Here is a 17340-nt window from a genome sequence, read left to right as displayed (position 1 = left end):
CATTAGTTTGGTGACACATGCCCCGCAAATATTCGCAACACAAACAAACACAGAAACGAGCTGCAAATTCTAGCAACACTTACAGAAAGTGCCACAGACGATAATGGAAGTGTTTCTAGGGGACTACAAAACTGATGCGCCATGGCTGGGACGCGTGTCATTTCAGTGAGATTCCAATTCAAAGTGAGAAAACATGTTAAGTTCGAAGGGCACTGGACAGCGGAACTGTTAGGGAATAAGGGAACATTTACATCACTTCGCTAGAAATGGAGTGGGAAAACCAACCAACTGTGCCGCATCACAAGTTTACATAAAGTGAAGGAATATTTAAACATTTTAAATGATCTTTGCATTGTTATTGTAATAGATTCGAGATAATGAATGAATGCCTTCACTGTTTATATTTGTATTTATATGTTTTATGGAATTTAAAGAAATTACGTATGCGTGTGAGTATTCAGTTATTTAGCTATAATCGTAAAAACTTACATTTAAGTTGTAAGAGGCCGACATTATTTTTTATTGTTTTAGGTTTACCTCAGAAATGAATATGGCTGCATATATGTGAAAAAAAGCGCATGAGATGAAATCTACACGGCACATCGTCACACGGTTGACCCAATTCAAATGTATTTTCATATTGCTAGAGACTTATACTAATAGTCAAAGCGGCAGCTGTCAAATAAATACAAGCAAAAACAAAAGTTATGATGATTGATTATGCTTGTAACGTTTAGGCCTATATTATGGGGTGGGCATGAATTTAATTGGTTCATCTTTAATTACTTTATAATACACATAAATAAATAATTTGTAGCTATGTACCTATGTACCACTCAGAATATTTTAAATTTACACACGGGCCGCCTGGATCGCGTTATGCTCTGCTCACATAACCATATAAAAAATTTAATTCGTTAACATAAATATGTATAAAACACAAAATTATTATTTAATATTGGACATAATTGTATTTATTATTACCATAACTTTAAAATGGTGGTTGTTTATATTCACGTTCGTTTGTTAAAAATACATTGTGGTGAGGAAGGCGGGACGAGATCCCTGAGGCGGGGCCAGTTGCGTGAGTGATAATTGGAATCAGCTGTGCGCACACCGGTCCGCATATCTCACGGAGGAGATCGGGAGCATAAGAGGACCGGGCCCGGACATTTGTTAAGTTTGTACTGATGTTCTTGTGGCAGGCAGTACCGTGAGGTGGCTGCCGGCATTTTACTTCCGTGATATTGTTTGTTTATTTTGATTAAAGTTTGTGTACGTTTGTCGGTTCCCGGCTCCTTCCTTCCCTTTTATGGATCTTCATTAGTTTTTGAGTCCCCGGAAACACTTCCGTTGTTATTTGGGCCACTTGCAGCGCGTTTCTGTATTTGCTTGTATTGCAGGAATTTGCAGGGCATGTGTCGCCAAACTAACGAAGAGGCTATGTGAATTTGCTGCTGTTTTTCTGTTTGCATGCACTTGCAGTGCGATGATACCTAGCAGCCACTGTAGTTCTGGCGAAAAACCATTGAAAGAATGGGATCGCTGACCTTGTATTTGGTCTCTGCTTTTTTTCTCTTTAACTTTGTAGATATGTTCTGCCAGATTGTAGTTTTAAGTTAGGAGGGATTGCAGGCTTTTATTTATTTTGGATTTTGTCACGAATCACCCATTTTATTTTGTTTGTTACATAAATTATTTGGTCTATTTTGTTCTGTAGTAGTGACCTAATTTATCTGGAATTTCAGAGCCACCTGCTGGAGGGGCTTTAGAATTTTTCGAGAACACTTATTAGAACACTTTTTTTATTTCGCAATACAAGTTAAATTCCAATTTATTTTTTAGTTTTGGTTTTAGTTAAATCTTTTAATTTTTCAGCTAAGAATTCTTATGCTTCAGTTTATTGCTAAGGCAACATTTCTTATTTTCATTGAGCTTTTTCAATTTTATTTAATTTCAATTAACCTAAACCTTTTATTTGTTTTAGTAAACTAAAGTAATGTTTTTATAATTTTTTATATTACACATCACTTTGGTCAACATCGTTTAGTTTGTTTTATCACCTTTGCGTAACACACCTCAAGGTTTTGAATGAATTGGTCTGTAAAGACAAGTCTAGATTAGGGCACCTTCAGAGAAAACTAAAAACTTGTTAACCACAGAGGACATGATTTTGACAATAAACCTCTGCTGACATCTGTTATTTGTTTTGTAGATCCTTTTATCATTTTCTTTCACTCTCGCCTTAACCTATAACACTAGATGTTTCCTAAGAATTGGACTAAGAAGTAGACGTGTAACACAAACACACTGGTCATGTTGATTCATATGAACCTGTGTTTACTGTAATCTGGCTCATATTTTCTTCTCTTGATCTTATAATGGATAAGGGAATGTCACGCTTCCTGTTCCTTTCAATTCTCTAACTTTCTAGCCTCTTTCTAATATCTGCCGTTGAATTTTGAATATTATTTATATTTTATTGTACACCAGGCTGTTATGTCAACACGAAAAGAAGAGTTTTGTCATCTCATCGATCACAAGTTGATCAACCTAATGTATGTCATTTGATGTCAGTGTAGATTACTAAATTCAAAAACTGAAATGTAATACCCTTGGAAAAAAACACATACTGTATGTCAAAATTTGCTTTATTGGCATCATTGTGTTCAGGTGCAATACTTCCAAAGCACTAAGGGACCTGTACACTGTCATCTCTTCAGATGTTTGAAAAGTGATCCATTTAAAATCTTGTTTTTCCCCATGCAATGAAAACACTAATGAAAAAACTAACCAGATCATCATAATTCATGTATGAAAGGGTTAACATCAAAGAAAACACAATGAAAATTCAGGTCATATTGAGTTATGTTTGTTAGATTGTTGTTGCATTTATGAGCCTTCAGTATCTTCAGTATCATCCCTATTACAATTATTTATCAGTCCTACCATAAAGTATCAAATGTGTCACATTCGCTGTAGAGTTTGATGTTCTGCTGAATTCAGTGAAACATGATGTATGAGATGAACGGCCATGTGAGGAGATGAAGGAGGTTCTGAGTGATGCTCTTAGCGCTGTTACACAGATTCCCCTGACAGCATGAGACGTCTGTAAACACTTCAGATACTTGTGATAGGACATCACACATGGATCTAGATGCGCATCCCTTTAACGTCATTGACATAGAGACAGAGTTTGCTAATATAAAGAATACATAAATTGAGTCATAAATGAGAGAACAATAATGTATTCAACCTATGGAGACAATAATCTATTGAAGAAAAATGTATTCTGTTACCAAATTCTCACCTTTTGCTTTAATGCAGTGGTCTTCTGTTCCTGCGCAGCTTAATTTTTTTAAGCAACTTTTCTTATTACAATAGTAACATTGTTTTCCATTGGGGTTAGAGCTTAAATCTGCAGAAGAAACAAATCGTGTTTTTTCATTTTAAGCTTAATGCAATTATGTGCCTAAAAAAATCTTAGGAATTGAATATACAGGGCAGTTTGCTAACTTTAAAGCAATCACTTGAAAACAACATACACCGGACTTCGGAGCGCATGAAGAGACAAACATCTTGCGCTTTATATTTTATCTGCGTATTGAGGTGAACTTTGGACATGTCAACGTTGAGGCAGCTCTTTTGACTTATTCATTTAATGTCTATTAATATATAAACATACAATTAAAATAGTAACATGCTAAAGTTAAAATGGTCAATTAACAATTAAGTAATAAAAAGATGTGCTAGTGTATTTTATGCCTTTTTATTTTAAATAATGATTGAAAAGAGGGAAGACATTTTTTTCTTGACAAACTCGACTTTACATTTAACTTTTTAAGAAATGATATTGGCAATCTTAGTTACAGTCAGGAAGTGGCATTTTTTTCTACCATTTTATGCAGTACTAGTACAAATAGGCCTACTAGATTTTTTTCTGTTCAATAATTAAATGTGTAATGTTTTGGACTACACTACACATTCAATTTAAATACACTTAAACTATCAATTATTTTTTAAGGGGATTCTGAGGAGATCTTTAAATATTTAAGTTTATCACAATTCACGCAGAAATTAGATTCAGCACTGTATTATAAATAAATAATTTAATAATAATGAATAATAATAATTTAATAATAAATAACAATTAACTTAAAAATAACGTGGAGGGCCCCCCCACATTGCTTTTTTACAGGGCCCGAGATTCTTTGCTATGCCCCTGGTTGTATATAAGACAATACCTGAAGCATCTCGTCTGTTACAGAGGTCTGTGTTACAGCACTGCATAGTTATTGCTGTTCTTGTAATGCCCAAGTTGACAGATCCATTTACACACATCTTTGGCTCAAAACAGTTTTTTGTCTGCACGCTTTGTGAAGCGTTTCCTAAAAATAAAAAAGTGTTTAAAGGGTTGGTTCACTTTGCAGATTTTGTATATGCATTACATTTCTTTTGCTTCAATAGGAATGGTCTCCGGAATGCCTTCAGGACTATACACGCCTGTCACTGTTTCATGTGTTTAGCAGGAACAATGCAGAAACGCTTGACGCAGAAGTTAAATATAATTGAAATTTTAGCCAAAATAGCACACATTAACGTAAGACAAAAACAGACGAATACTGACAATCACTTCTTACAATTACTGAAACTACTGTAATTCTGAACTACAGACACATATCTCTGTCTTATTTACTTATACATTATTTACTCATTCGTTTCATTTCAATCATCATTTGCCCTTTCTCATTCATTTTTTGTATTTTTTGGGTGCTGTGTTGTTTGCAGAAATCTCAAATGAGAAAAATAAAACACAGGGGTGTGTCTGTAGTTTCAAGTCAGAATTTCTGTGAGAATCTCACATAACATTCATACAGGATGCTTCTTAAAAAATTGCCATCAAAGTTTTATCGCTAAAGTATTCAACAATAGCACACATGTCATGATCTATCACACTCAACTCACCAATGGATTGTACCGTTGTTTGACTTGCACATACAGCATCTTCAGTGGAACAACTCATCTCTTCATTCCCACAAGGACCCATTATACCTGTGCACCGATAACATTTGAGCAAGTGTCCTATAGGAAAACAGAATCAGAATCACAATCATGTAGCTAATAAACAATTTATTTAAAAAATTAAATACGATTTTGTGTTTTGTACTGCACCTTCAGCATAAAGAGTGAAAAGGAGAACGATGAAGATGTTCAGACGCATGTTTGGTCAGTCAGGAGGTGAATAACATGACAAGCCCTTTTCAATGGTCTTTTTTGGATGGACAAAAAGAGGGTGAGGCTTCAAAGCGGAGCTATCATGCTATGTCCTTGTGACTTATTTACACTGTTTAGCCTGCTGGCTTCTCACGCTTCACTTGGCCAACTTGTTAAAAACTGAGTGGATGTATGACGTAGCAGTTCTGTACTTGATACACTCCCCCAACACTCCAAATGGTTTCGTAAAGATTTTTCTAATTCTGGATCCTTGTGTAGTAAATTATTCACAGGGGTCCTATTCCTTTTATTGTCCATTCTTACGGAAAAGCATGGCAAGGCAAAGTGCTACTCTGCCCACTAGTCCCATCTCTTGCAGCCCGTGTTTTTCATGAAATAATCATACAGCCGTATCTCACTTTTATAAATTTTATCAAACTAAATACTCTTCAAAGATACGAGGTATGCAATACTATTGTGTAGGTACTCAAGATTCATTTGAGATTGGCAGAAACTGAGTGTGTCTCTCGATCTTTAATGAGAAAGTAAAACTTTAATATATTTGTTTTTATAGAAATTTGATTTCTATAAAGTTCACAGACCTACAGGATCCTTTGCTTGCACTTATTTAAGATTCCCAAGCAGTAGTTAATAGTAGATGGAGAAAAGTTATCCACCAATAGGGGACCACCGTCGATGTTTGACTGTGGACTGTGACGGAGGAAGCCCTCTCCCAAATGTCCTTTCAGAGAAAATGAAACCTAAGTACTGTTTACTCCTGAGGAACTTTTATTTGACTAACCATTTCCTGTAACTTATAGTCCTTTGTTTAGCACATGCTTTCACCCTTTTCATAATGAAAAATAGTTATCTTGATAACTTTATTATTTTTAACTGTTTTTTTTAGCAAATAAGAATGCATTTTGCAGAGTGAACACATTACAACCACACTAGTAAACATTCATGAAAGCGTAAATTAAGATTAACCTAATTATTTTGTGATGGGTATATTAAAGGAGTGGTTCAACAATGTTTTATGCATTACAACTTCTTTACAATGTTAAACGTGCTGGCTTCTCATGCTTGACATGGTCATCTTGTCAAAAAATGAGTTGGACGTAAGACATACTATTTCTGTGCTCGATACAATAGGAAAGTTTTTATCAAACATAAAATTTCCTTCCGTAACAACTTTTCTTAGTCCCTTATTGAACAATTCTACCGAAAAAGCACACGCACACATCAAAAAGCGAGAGAGAGAAGAAAGAACACAGGGAGAGTGGGAGAAGGAATAGGCGGACACATCCACCAGCTGGAGCAAGAGAGAGAGAGCACTGCATTCACAAAGTTCAGCTGTGTTTTTGTTATATAAACGGTGGATATAACGCTGGATATCGTTTGAAACTGATAGATGACGGCGTCATATGTCTGTGTTTTGTTGACAATCGGCGCGTAGGTGTAATGTATACACAACACTTGTAGTGAATCATTATGCAGGGATGATGCTATGATGGGTGTTCGTACTGTAGTCCCGCCCCCCCTGCACGCATTCAGGACTCACCTGTTTTCAAAAATAATTGTACAGCGGTATCTTTCTTTTATAAATGTGGTCAAAATAAAGACTCTTCGAAGATACGAAGTATGCAATACTTCGCTGTAGGTGCTCAAGATTCATATAAAATTGGCAGAAAATGTGTGTGTTACATCCCCTTTAAGTCATTTTTGTTGACATTACTACCTGGGTGGTGGATGTAGTTCACAGTACGCGTGCATGGCAGGGGCGTAGAGTCTCAGAACCTATGCAAAGACTGTTGGGGCCTTTAGACTAAATAGCTCCTTTAACATAAAAAAAATTGTGATGCTCTGATAACATTCAATTGCAATATTTTTATGAAATTACATTCAATGTGTACATTCTTATTCACTTAAGATATTAAACATTGCATCCTGTCTCCCAGTTTAATTAATTCACCTTTAACCAAACCCTTCTCACTCCCATCTAACTTTAGTGCATGCTGGCGGCACAGCAGTGATCCTCATAAGGACCACACAGGACATTTTCAATGTAAAGTTACTTAAGACTTTGAGATCACATTACTGTTGTGCTTTAAAACATTGTTGATACTGTCAGTCAACATTTCATGCTTGTATTTATTTCACTAATTTAAGAAACTGCTTTCTCTTACGTAACTTAAATTTTCTCAAATGTTTTTCACAGAAATTTTAAATAATGAAAAAGTATTGTTGGTTGACCTTCATGGCTGAAAGGGGCCTGCTGTACGCAAATAGCAGTCTGCTTCAGTGTATGTATGAACTTTATTTATGATGACACAAATGATACAAACCGATTCAAGTGAACAGCAGAAATGAAGAACAAACTTTATGTATTGAGCTTCTGGTGTGTATCTCATCCTGAATCAAGCCTAGCTGAAATCATGCCGTTTGTTGAATGAGTCTTGAATCAAGCTCTGGATTTAAGATTGGGGATGCCTGATATAAAGATACATAACACAATTTATGTGGAGCAAATTCGAAGGTGTTTAAAAACAGATACTGCTTTCAAAATACTGGGGGAACTGTTTACGTTTGAGAAATTTAAATAATTGAATTCATGACTTTTTCATAATATATTGGTTTTGCCAGGGGGAAATAACTTTTCAGATAGACAAGATCTCTCACACAGTGTCATAGGATCCCACATTATCTGTGTTAAACTGTAAACAATAAATATTGAAGTGTCAAATAAGCATTGACATTTCACATGTTCTTTCCGCTAACTGCAGCTGATGAAACACCCATTGTCAGGCTGTTAAACAGTACCTGGACAAGGCCATAGGACAGTCATGGAAAGACATTGCGAAATACAGTTGACGAAAAGCAAGACAAGGAAGACAAAGAGCATAATGGATAAGAAATACAGATGGAACAATGTGAGACAAGACAACGGCCATCAAATAAATGTTGATCAACATCAGAAAGTGATCAGCAAAAGTGAGATAAGCATTGTCTATTTTCCCAAAATATCCCACGCTGTTGCAGTGATAAGCTTAAACAATTCAGTGAAACATGATGTAGAAGATGAGAGAAGGAGGCGGTCTAGAGGGATGATCTCAGCACTGTTACACAGATTCTCCTGACAGCATGAGATCTTCACGTCTAGATCAGTCTTTTGGAATATCACAGTAAGACTTAGAGGCAAATCCTTTTAAAGTCCCATCCCTGTCAGAAGTTACTAATGTAAAGGAAAAAGAAGTTGTGTCATAAACAATTGATGGGCGATATGCTAATCATTCTAAACTGACCGTACAGAAATCTGAATAAACACATAGAACATGTATATAATGTATATTTTCATTTCTGGTTCTCGAATCTGATTGGATGATAGTCATTAGGTATGGGCATTTAAAGCAAAAATAATATTCGATATTCGCTGGGAATTATTCTAAAATTGCACACATATACTGTAGGCTGCAGGCACAGGCATGCGTATGCAACACACAGAAACAGACAGACAGAGAGGCAGTGAGACCTATAAACAGAGAGAAGGGAGAGAGAGAGACCATTCATGCTTTCCATCTGTGTGATGACAAACTGTTTAATTCATACGGGAATAAGCTATTTTAACTCAAGCCATATAGCAATTGTAGGATAACGTGCTGAAACATATTAATATAATACACAACGAAGTGACCGAACATATTACGAACAGTGTTGGACAAGTTACCTCCAAAATAATAAATTATATATTAGTAGTTACTGTCGTTTAAAAGAAATTAGTAACATTACAATATTACTGTTTTTGAAATGAAATGAAAACCATTTCAGGTGTCATTAAATACCTTTTTGTAAAGTGTTTTGGACATTTTTGAGAATGATTTAATGACCTCAAAAACAGAAACGCAACACATACCAGTAGAGACTTTTGTTTTCATTTCAGCCAATAAAAACTCCCATCATAAGCAATAAATCCTGTATAATTTATATGATGGTTTCTATGGCTTTTCAGCAGTGTATGCAATTTAAAATGCTGAAGATCGTTTCTTGCTGTTCATTGTAACATCCAGTGGAGGGCGACGTGTTAATGCACAATGATTGTGCTCATCAATGTCAACCAATCGGCACATCCTGTACCTGCAGGCATATGTCTGTCTAAAATGCCTTAAAACATTAAGATTCGAGTATTAATTTATGTATCAGGTAATCACTATATATATATATATTGAATTAAACAAACTATCTGCTTAACTAATACTAGTTTGACAATACTAGGCAGACATCAAACGCGTTTAAATACTCAATAAAATATATATGGAGCCTAAAATATAAGAGGCACAGAGAAGGCTGTGGAACAATTTAACTATCATGTCACGATTGCAAAAACAGACAAACGGGCATCTGCTGAATTGTGAAAGAGGAAGAGCTCACTATAATGCAATAGCCTAACGAAATGCTGAACCTCTACTTATTTTCGTTTAGTTCCTATTATTTTTGTAGTATCCATTGCATTATTTCAACCATCAGATTTCAGTTACAGGAAATATTATTACAAGTTTTTTATTCACAGGTTTTTTTCTAAGGATGTGTTGTTAAATATAACAAAGAAAATACGTTGTTGTAACTTACATTACTGAGATTGTATATGCTATATAATGCATTATAAAATGTGGGTAATATTTGACTACGTTACAGAAAAAAAACCAAATGACTGTTATATCGTACCTGTTCTCACAATAGTTTGTGACATACTGGGATCGGTCTGGGACCTCTCTGTTGCATAGCCCGGAATTTAGTTTTTCAAAGTTCAGGACAGGAACAGCTTCTCAGTTAGTGCAGGGTTTCATATAGAGTTTAATATTGGTATTCATCAACGCTTTTGCAATGTGTGAGTATTACTAAAGCAAATGGTGTGTGTGTGTGGGGAGGTTCGAAAGATAAGAGGTCATGACCTAAATTTCAAATTAAATGTCAAGTTCTGTAGAGGTGTGATGTCAGGTCTCCGACGTGAAGGGTTGCTGCTGCCACCTGCTAGTACAAAGTTTGATCCCTTATAGCACACGCACATCTGGCAGACATCTATTGCACTTTCTTCTGCAAAACATCTGGCAGATGCTGTTTGCCCTTCATCTGAGACGTCTGCTGTCAGACGTCATATAGACCTTTAGAAGATGTCTGTAAAATGTGTGTGATTTAGAATGTACAACAGCTCTTTCTAAGATGTTTTGCAGATGTTATTACAATGCAGATGTTTTCCAGATCTCCAGATCTTTAGCAGATGTATTACAGATGTAATGTGCTATCTGTGTCTGGTGCTTCCATTGAAAGACTGTGGTCGCTGACCTTTTATTTGTTCTTTGGATTTTGTCTCTTTAACTTTGTAGAGATATTCTGCAAGATTGCCTATGTAGGCCGGATAACAGATTTTTATTTTTGCTCTATGTGGTTCTTTACAGTAGTATCGTTTTTCTGGAGTTTCAGAGCCACCTGCTGGTGGTTCTAGGCATTTTTATATGTATTTGAATATCAGCATACAGTTTGGATACTATGGGGTGCTTGAATGCACCATGAAGTGTTTCCATCAGACCACTGTGAAGTATTTTTTCAGGCAGGTTTTTAAAAACACAACAGCACTAAATAAAAATGTTTTTTTGAAAGTTTTAAGAACAGTCTGGCTACTGATACTTGAAAACTGCTTTTGTTGTTTTGTACTTTTCTTTATTTATTATTTTGCAATTGAAGTTAAATTCATATTTATTTCAGTTGTAGTTTTATTTTAGTCTTTTCAATTTCATTTTATTTTATTTCAATTAACCTAAAACTTTTATTAGTTTTAGTAAACTAAAGTAATGTTTTTATTTATTTTTTATATTACACATCACTTTGGTCAACATTGTTTATTTGTTTTATCACCTTTGCGTAACACACCTCAAGGTTTTGAATGAATTGGTCTGTAAAGACAAGTCTAGGGTAGGGCACCTTCAGAGAAAACTAAAAACTGTTAACCACAGAGGACATGACTTTGACAATAAACCTCTGCTGACATCTGTTATTTGTTTTGTAGATCCTTTTATCATTTTCTTTCACTCTCGCCTTAACCTATAACACTAGATGTTTCCTAAGAATTGGACTAAGAAGTAGACGTGTAACACAAACACACTGGTCATGTTGATTCATATGAACCTGTGTTTACTGTAATCTGGCTCATATTTTCTTCTCTTGATCTTATAATGGATAAGGGCATGTCACGCTTCCTGTTCCTTTCAATTCTCTAACTTTCTAGCCTCTTTCTAACATCTGCCGTTGACCTTATTGTACACCAGGCTGTTATGTCAACACGAAAAGAAAAGTTTTGTCATCTCATCGATCACAAGTTGATCAACTTAATGTATGTCATTTGATGTCAGTGTAGATTACTAAATCCAAAAACAGAAATGATACCCTTGGAAAAAAACACATACGGTATGTCCAAATTTGCTTTATTGACATCATTGTGTTCAGGTGCAATACTTCCAAAGCACTAAGGGACACCAGTGAACCTGTACACTGTCATCTCTTCAGATGTTTGAAAAGTGATCCATTTAAAATCTTGTTTTTCCCCATGCACTAAAATAATGAAAACACTAATGAAAAAACTAACCAGATCATCATAATTCATGTATGAAAGGGTTAACATCAAAGAAAACACAATGAAAATTCAGGTCATATTGAGTTATGTTTGTTAGATTGTTGTTGCATTTATGAGCCTTCAGTATCTTCAGTATCATCCCTATTACAATTATTTATCAGTCCTACCATAAAGTATCAAATGTGTCACATTCGCTGTAGAGTTTGATGTTCTGCTGAATTCAGTGAAACATGATGTATGAGATGAACGGCCATGTGAGGAGATGAAGGAGGTTCTGAGTGATGCTCTTAGCGCTGTTACACAGATTCCCCTGACAGCATGAGACGTCTGCATACACTTTAACTACTTGTGATAGGACATCACACATGGATTTAGATGCGCATCCCTTTGAAGTAATTGACATAGAGACAGCGTTTGCTAATATAAAGAAAACAGAAATTGAGTCAAAAATTAGAGAACAATAATGTATTCAACCTATGGAGACAATAATCTATTGAAGAAAAATGAGCTTATTCTGTAATAAAATGTTCACCAGTAGCTTTAATGCAGTGGTCTTCTGTTCCTGCACAGCTTACTCTATTGAAGCAACTGTCTTGATCACAATAGTAACATTGTTTTCCATTGGACTTTTTAGAGCTGGAATCTGTAGAAGAAACAAACCTTGTTCTTTCATTTTTCAACTTTTTTATTTATATTTTCACCGTGTTCTTTCCTTTTAAGGTTAATGCTAGTATGTGCAGAATGTAAAGTGTTGTATATAAGACAATACCTGAAACATCTTGGCTGTTACAGAGGTCTGAGTCACAGCACTGCGTAGTTAGTGCTGTTCTTGTAATGCCCAAGTTGACAGATCCATTTACACAAATATTTGGCTCAGTACAGCCTTTTACCAGCATGGTTTGTGTAAGGTCTCCTAAAATGTTTAAATGGTTAGTTTACTTTGCATATTTTGTCATTATTTACCCTCATTTCATTCAAACCCCTGTGACTCTTATCATTCACATCAAAATATGCATTACATTTCTTTTGCTTTGATAGGAATGGTCTCCGGAATTCCTTCAGGAGTTTATACGGCTGTCAAATACGCTTGACGCAGAAGTTAAATATAATTGAGATTTTAACCAAAATAACACACATTTACATAAGACAAGAACAGACGAATTCTGACAATCACTTACTACAATTACTGAAACTACACAGCCCCGCAGGACTTCACTCGGGACCAGACACATTCCCCACCCTCGGCCTTACTGGCAACGGTCCTCTTGTGTGTGTTAAATAAAGACACCCTCTGGGGCTGGTAAACTGTAACTTGTGTACGTCTCGTAACTCTTCTCACCACACTGTGTCTCATTAACTTATTCATTATTTTCTCATTCTTTTCATTTGAATCATCATTTGCACTTTCTCATTAGTTTTTTTTATCTTTTTTGGGTGCTGTGTTTGCAGAAGTGTCAACAGAGTAAATACGGTCAGCTGTGGCCTAGTGGTTAGAGCGTTGGGCTTGTGAAAAACTACTTGTAAGTCGCTTTGGATAAAAGCGTCTGCCAAATGAATAATTTAAATTTAAAGACGTGAATATGCAAATAAAACACAGGTGTGTCTGTACTCTCAAGACTCAATTTTAGTCATCTCTCACATAACATTCATACAGGATGCTTCTTAGAAACTCCTAAGATCCTTAAATTGCTATCAATGTTTTATCTCTAAAGTATTCAACAATAGCACACATGACATGCTCTATCACGCTCAACTCACCAGTGGATTGTACCGTTGTTTGACTTGTACATACAGTCTCTCTTGTGGAACACGTCATCTCTTCCTTCACACAAGGACCCATTATACCTGTGCACCGATAACATTTGAGCGAGTTTCCTATGGAAAAACAGAAACAGGAAGAAACAATAATTGATTGTAGGTTAAAACATTTATTTATTAGAAAAATGAATAATGTTTTTGTGTTTTGTACTTACCTGTTGCAAAAAGAGCGAAAAGGACAACGGTGAAGATGTTCAGACGCATGGTTGGTCAGTCAAGGTGTGAATGACATGACAAGCCCTTTTCAATGTTTTTTATAGCCGATCAAAAGAGGGTGAGGCTTTGATGAGAAAATGAAACTTAAAAATGGGGGGGTGCATTTTTTATTTTAAAGTAATCTGTTTTCTATTGAGTTCACAGACCTACAGAATCCTTTGGTTGCACTTTTACAAATGAAGGGTTCCTGTGCAAAAGTTAATAATAATGGTAGAAAAGTTACCGCTGGTTTACTGCAAATGGACCACCAATAGATGTTTAATCTAATGTTTGACTGTGGACTTTGTTTGTGACAGAGGAAGCCCTTAACCACATTTCCAAGAAAACGAAACATAAGTACAGTTAACCCCTGAGGACATTTATTTGATTTACAATGTCCTGTAGCTTATATTCCTTTGTTTAGCACATGCTTAAATAGTTATAAACTTTATTGTTTTTATTTTGTTCCATTTTGTTTATGTAGAATTGTTTTTTAATAAGAATGCATTTTGCAGAGTGAACACTATATAACCACAGTAGTATACATTCATGAAAGCGTAAATACAAATGTAGATTTCACGATTTCAACCTAAACGTTATACTGTTTGCTGAAGCCAAGATTATATTTCTTTTATTTTTAAATAAAACTATGAAACATATTTTTAAGTCAAGCAGTAAGGTAGAGGAGAGGTATTGAACACATTTTTCACACATTTCACACTTGACTTTGAAGACAAAATACACAGCGGGGTTACTTGTAACTTGAAACTAACCTACCTGTGTAAGTGTGTTTCACTTGAGGCAGTGAAACTCTAAAATAAGACGAGGGATAGATCAGAGGATTCAATAGATTATTATATTCTTTCTTTACATTTCTACATAGTAAGGATTCCGGTACAAAAATACTGGATGGAGGAAATGTTTTGCTGGTTTACAGGGACCACCAGTAATAGTTTATTGTAATGTTTTTGCCCATAAAGTGTCACGAACGTGGTAGTGGAAGAACCCAATTGCAAGGCAGCGGAGATGAAGGGGTTAACGAACAGACTTTAATAATAAAACAGGAACAAAACAAACACCCTCGATGGGGAAAACACTATTACACAAGACACCAACTGAAAACCAAACAAGACCAGCAAACACTCAATAGACTATCAGGAAACATGAACACTCCAACAGGGCAGGACACAAGAATATGTACAACCAAAGAGCACAAGACAACAGACAAGAGGGTATTATATAGGGAGACTAACAAAGGGGATAACGATGGGCAGGTGTGGGTAATGCGACACAGGAGGAGAGCAATACTAGAAACGAGAGGGGCAGGGCCAAATGACGAGACAGGAGAGAACACATATTATGTCCTGATTGACCATAATATGTTCCTCTCCACATAAAACACGTGGGTCTGTCATGATTCTGCCCCTAGACCAGAAAATCAAGACAAGAGCAGGCAGAATCATGACAGGACCCCCCCCCCCCCCTTTAATGAACGCCCCCTGGCGTTCACCAAAGGAGCAGACTAACGAGACAAGACTGACTGGGAAACGGACAACATCCAACAAAACATGGTAAAAAATAACAAGGGCAGACAGGCAAGAATAATCAATGGGTTGGGGTGACATAATAAAAACAACAAACAAGGGAGGGGGGGAGGGGGAACACAAGAGTTCATGGGGGGAACACAAGAGTCCAGGGGGGTAAATCCGAAGGGATTGGCACAAGAGGGAACAGTCTTTGTCCCTGGCGCTCGGAAGCGCGGAGTACCAGGGTACACCCTGGGGGGCGGCGCTCGAGAGCGCAGAGGCCCAGAGGTTCTGGGAGGGGCCGGCTGAAGAACAGGACTTGAGACCGGCAGGGCAGGACTTGAGGCCGGCTGGAAGGCCGGCTGGAAGGCCGGCAGGGCAGGACTTGACTCTGGACTGGGTGCAGGAGGGACCACCGGACTTGGGACCACCGGACTTGGGACCACCGGACTTGGGACCACCGGACTTGGGACCACCGGACTTGGGACCACCGGACTTGGGACCACCGGACTTGGGACCACCGGACTTGGGACCACCGGACTTGGGACCACCGGACTTGGGACCACCGGACTTGGGACCACCGGACTTGGGACCACCGGACTTGGGACCACCGGACTTCGACCCGCCCTCCGTTACCTCTTCTTCTTCAGCCGAGCCACCCGCCTGGTGGTCGGCTGAAGGGATGACGAGAAGGGCACGGGCGGCTCGGGATTGGAGGCCTCGGACGAGGACCCCCAGGATTCCCGTCTCCCACGCTTGCCACCAAAGCTGACTGCGGGTGGGGAGGCTGTAGGTGGTTGAGTGGACCTTCCCCGGGTGACCACACCCAGGACACAGTGCTCCGGGACAGACCCCAGACCGGAACGAGAGGCTGGATAGCAACTGGAAGAGGAGCTTCTACGTAGCTCCTCTCGAAGCTGCAGCTGCTTTACCAAGTGCGGGAACGGTTGATACACCATCTCCTCCCGCTCCGGAAAAGGCGGAGGATCGTCCATCCCAGCCACCAAGTATGCCCGGACCAGCACATCGGGAAGGGATGCCTTCCTGGCCTCAATGTCCCGGGCGTAGTCCAGCAAGGGACGCTGGCACTGGGAAGGGAATGGGCCTCCTCCGGCATGGGACTGGGAGACCATATCCTTCCACCACTCAGGATCGGAGGTGCACGGCCATCGGGGAAAGGTTGCACCATCCATGGATGCCTGCTGGGTTCTGTAGTGGCTCTTTGGTTCTGTCACGAACGTGGTAGTGGAAGAACCCAATTGCAAGGCAGCGGAGATGAAGGGGTTAACGAACAGACTTTAATAATAAAACAGGAACAAAACAAACACCCTCGATGGGGAAAACACTATTAAACAAGACACCAACTGAAAACCAAACAAGACCAGCAAACACTCAATAGACTATCAGGAAACATGAACACTCCAACAGGGCAGGACACAAGAATATGTACAACCAAAGAGCACAAGACAACAGACAAGAGGGTATTATATAGGGAGACTAACAAAGGGGATAACGATGGGCAGGTGTGGGTAATGCGACACAGGAGGAGAGCAATACTAGAAACGAGAGGGGCAGGGCCAAATGACGAGACAGGAGAGAACACATATTATGTCCTGATTGACCATAATATGTTCCTCTCCACATAAAACACGTGGGTCTGTCATGATTCTGCCCCTAGACCAGAAAATCAAGACAAGAGCAGGCAGAATCATGACATAAAGATGCTTATCTTAAAGGTGTTCATTTGAAATAAAGATAAAACACTATTTAATCCACAGCACACATCTCTAACTTTACGATATTTAATTGAACAAAACCCTCTGCATACCTTATGCTACTTTTACATATGCATCAGTAACGTTTTTATATGAATTATTTTACAAATTATGTTTAAGACTAGTACAGCCAGTGTATTTTATGTCGAAACTGCTTGCCATAAAGCAAAACAACAGACATCCATGATGT

At 37.7% G+C, this 17340-nt stretch overlaps 2 protein-coding genes across 5 annotated transcripts; both read right to left on the bottom strand.

Moving 5' to 3' along the window:
- Positions 1 to 2630: 2630 nt before the first annotated feature.
- LOC306911699 (phospholipase A2 inhibitor CNF-like) lies at positions 2631 to 5366 on the bottom strand. 4 transcript variants are annotated; one of them, XM_079487240.1, is made up of 5 exons: positions 5173 to 5366; positions 4966 to 5082; positions 4245 to 4388; positions 3311 to 3418; positions 2631 to 3199 (listed from the first exon to the last, which is right to left on the bottom strand). In XM_079487240.1, the coding sequence occupies exons 1-5, from the start codon at positions 5219 to 5221 to the stop codon at positions 3003 to 3005; spliced, it is 615 nt and encodes a 204-aa protein (XP_079343366.1). In that variant the 5' UTR covers positions 5222 to 5366; the 3' UTR covers positions 2631 to 3002. The 4 variants fall into 4 exon arrangements, with proteins under 4 accessions (XP_079343366.1, XP_079343368.1, XP_079343367.1 ...); XM_079487242.1 differs by having other exon boundaries at positions 2631 to 3167; XM_079487241.1 differs by having other exon boundaries at positions 4966 to 5052; positions 5173 to 5364.
- A 6301-nt stretch (positions 5367 to 11667) lies between these two features.
- LOC306911723 (phospholipase A2 inhibitor CNF-like) lies at positions 11668 to 14162 on the bottom strand. The gene is made up of 5 exons (XM_079487280.1): positions 13810 to 14162; positions 13595 to 13711; positions 12606 to 12749; positions 12369 to 12479; positions 11668 to 12253 (listed from the first exon to the last, which is right to left on the bottom strand). Exons 1-5 carry the CDS (start codon positions 13856 to 13858, stop codon positions 12057 to 12059), a joined length of 618 nt encoding a protein of 205 aa, XP_079343406.1. The 5' UTR covers positions 13859 to 14162; the 3' UTR covers positions 11668 to 12056.
- Between the last annotated feature and the right edge of the window lie 3178 nt (positions 14163 to 17340).

This window comes from Barbatula barbatula, assembly GCF_947034865.1.
Source record: "Barbatula barbatula genome assembly, chromosome: 22".
In the NCBI taxonomy this organism is placed as follows: domain Eukaryota; kingdom Metazoa; phylum Chordata; class Actinopteri; order Cypriniformes; family Nemacheilidae; genus Barbatula; species Barbatula barbatula.
The sequence above is the reverse complement of the archived record's forward strand: the minus strand, read 5'-3'. Positions and strand labels throughout refer to the sequence as shown.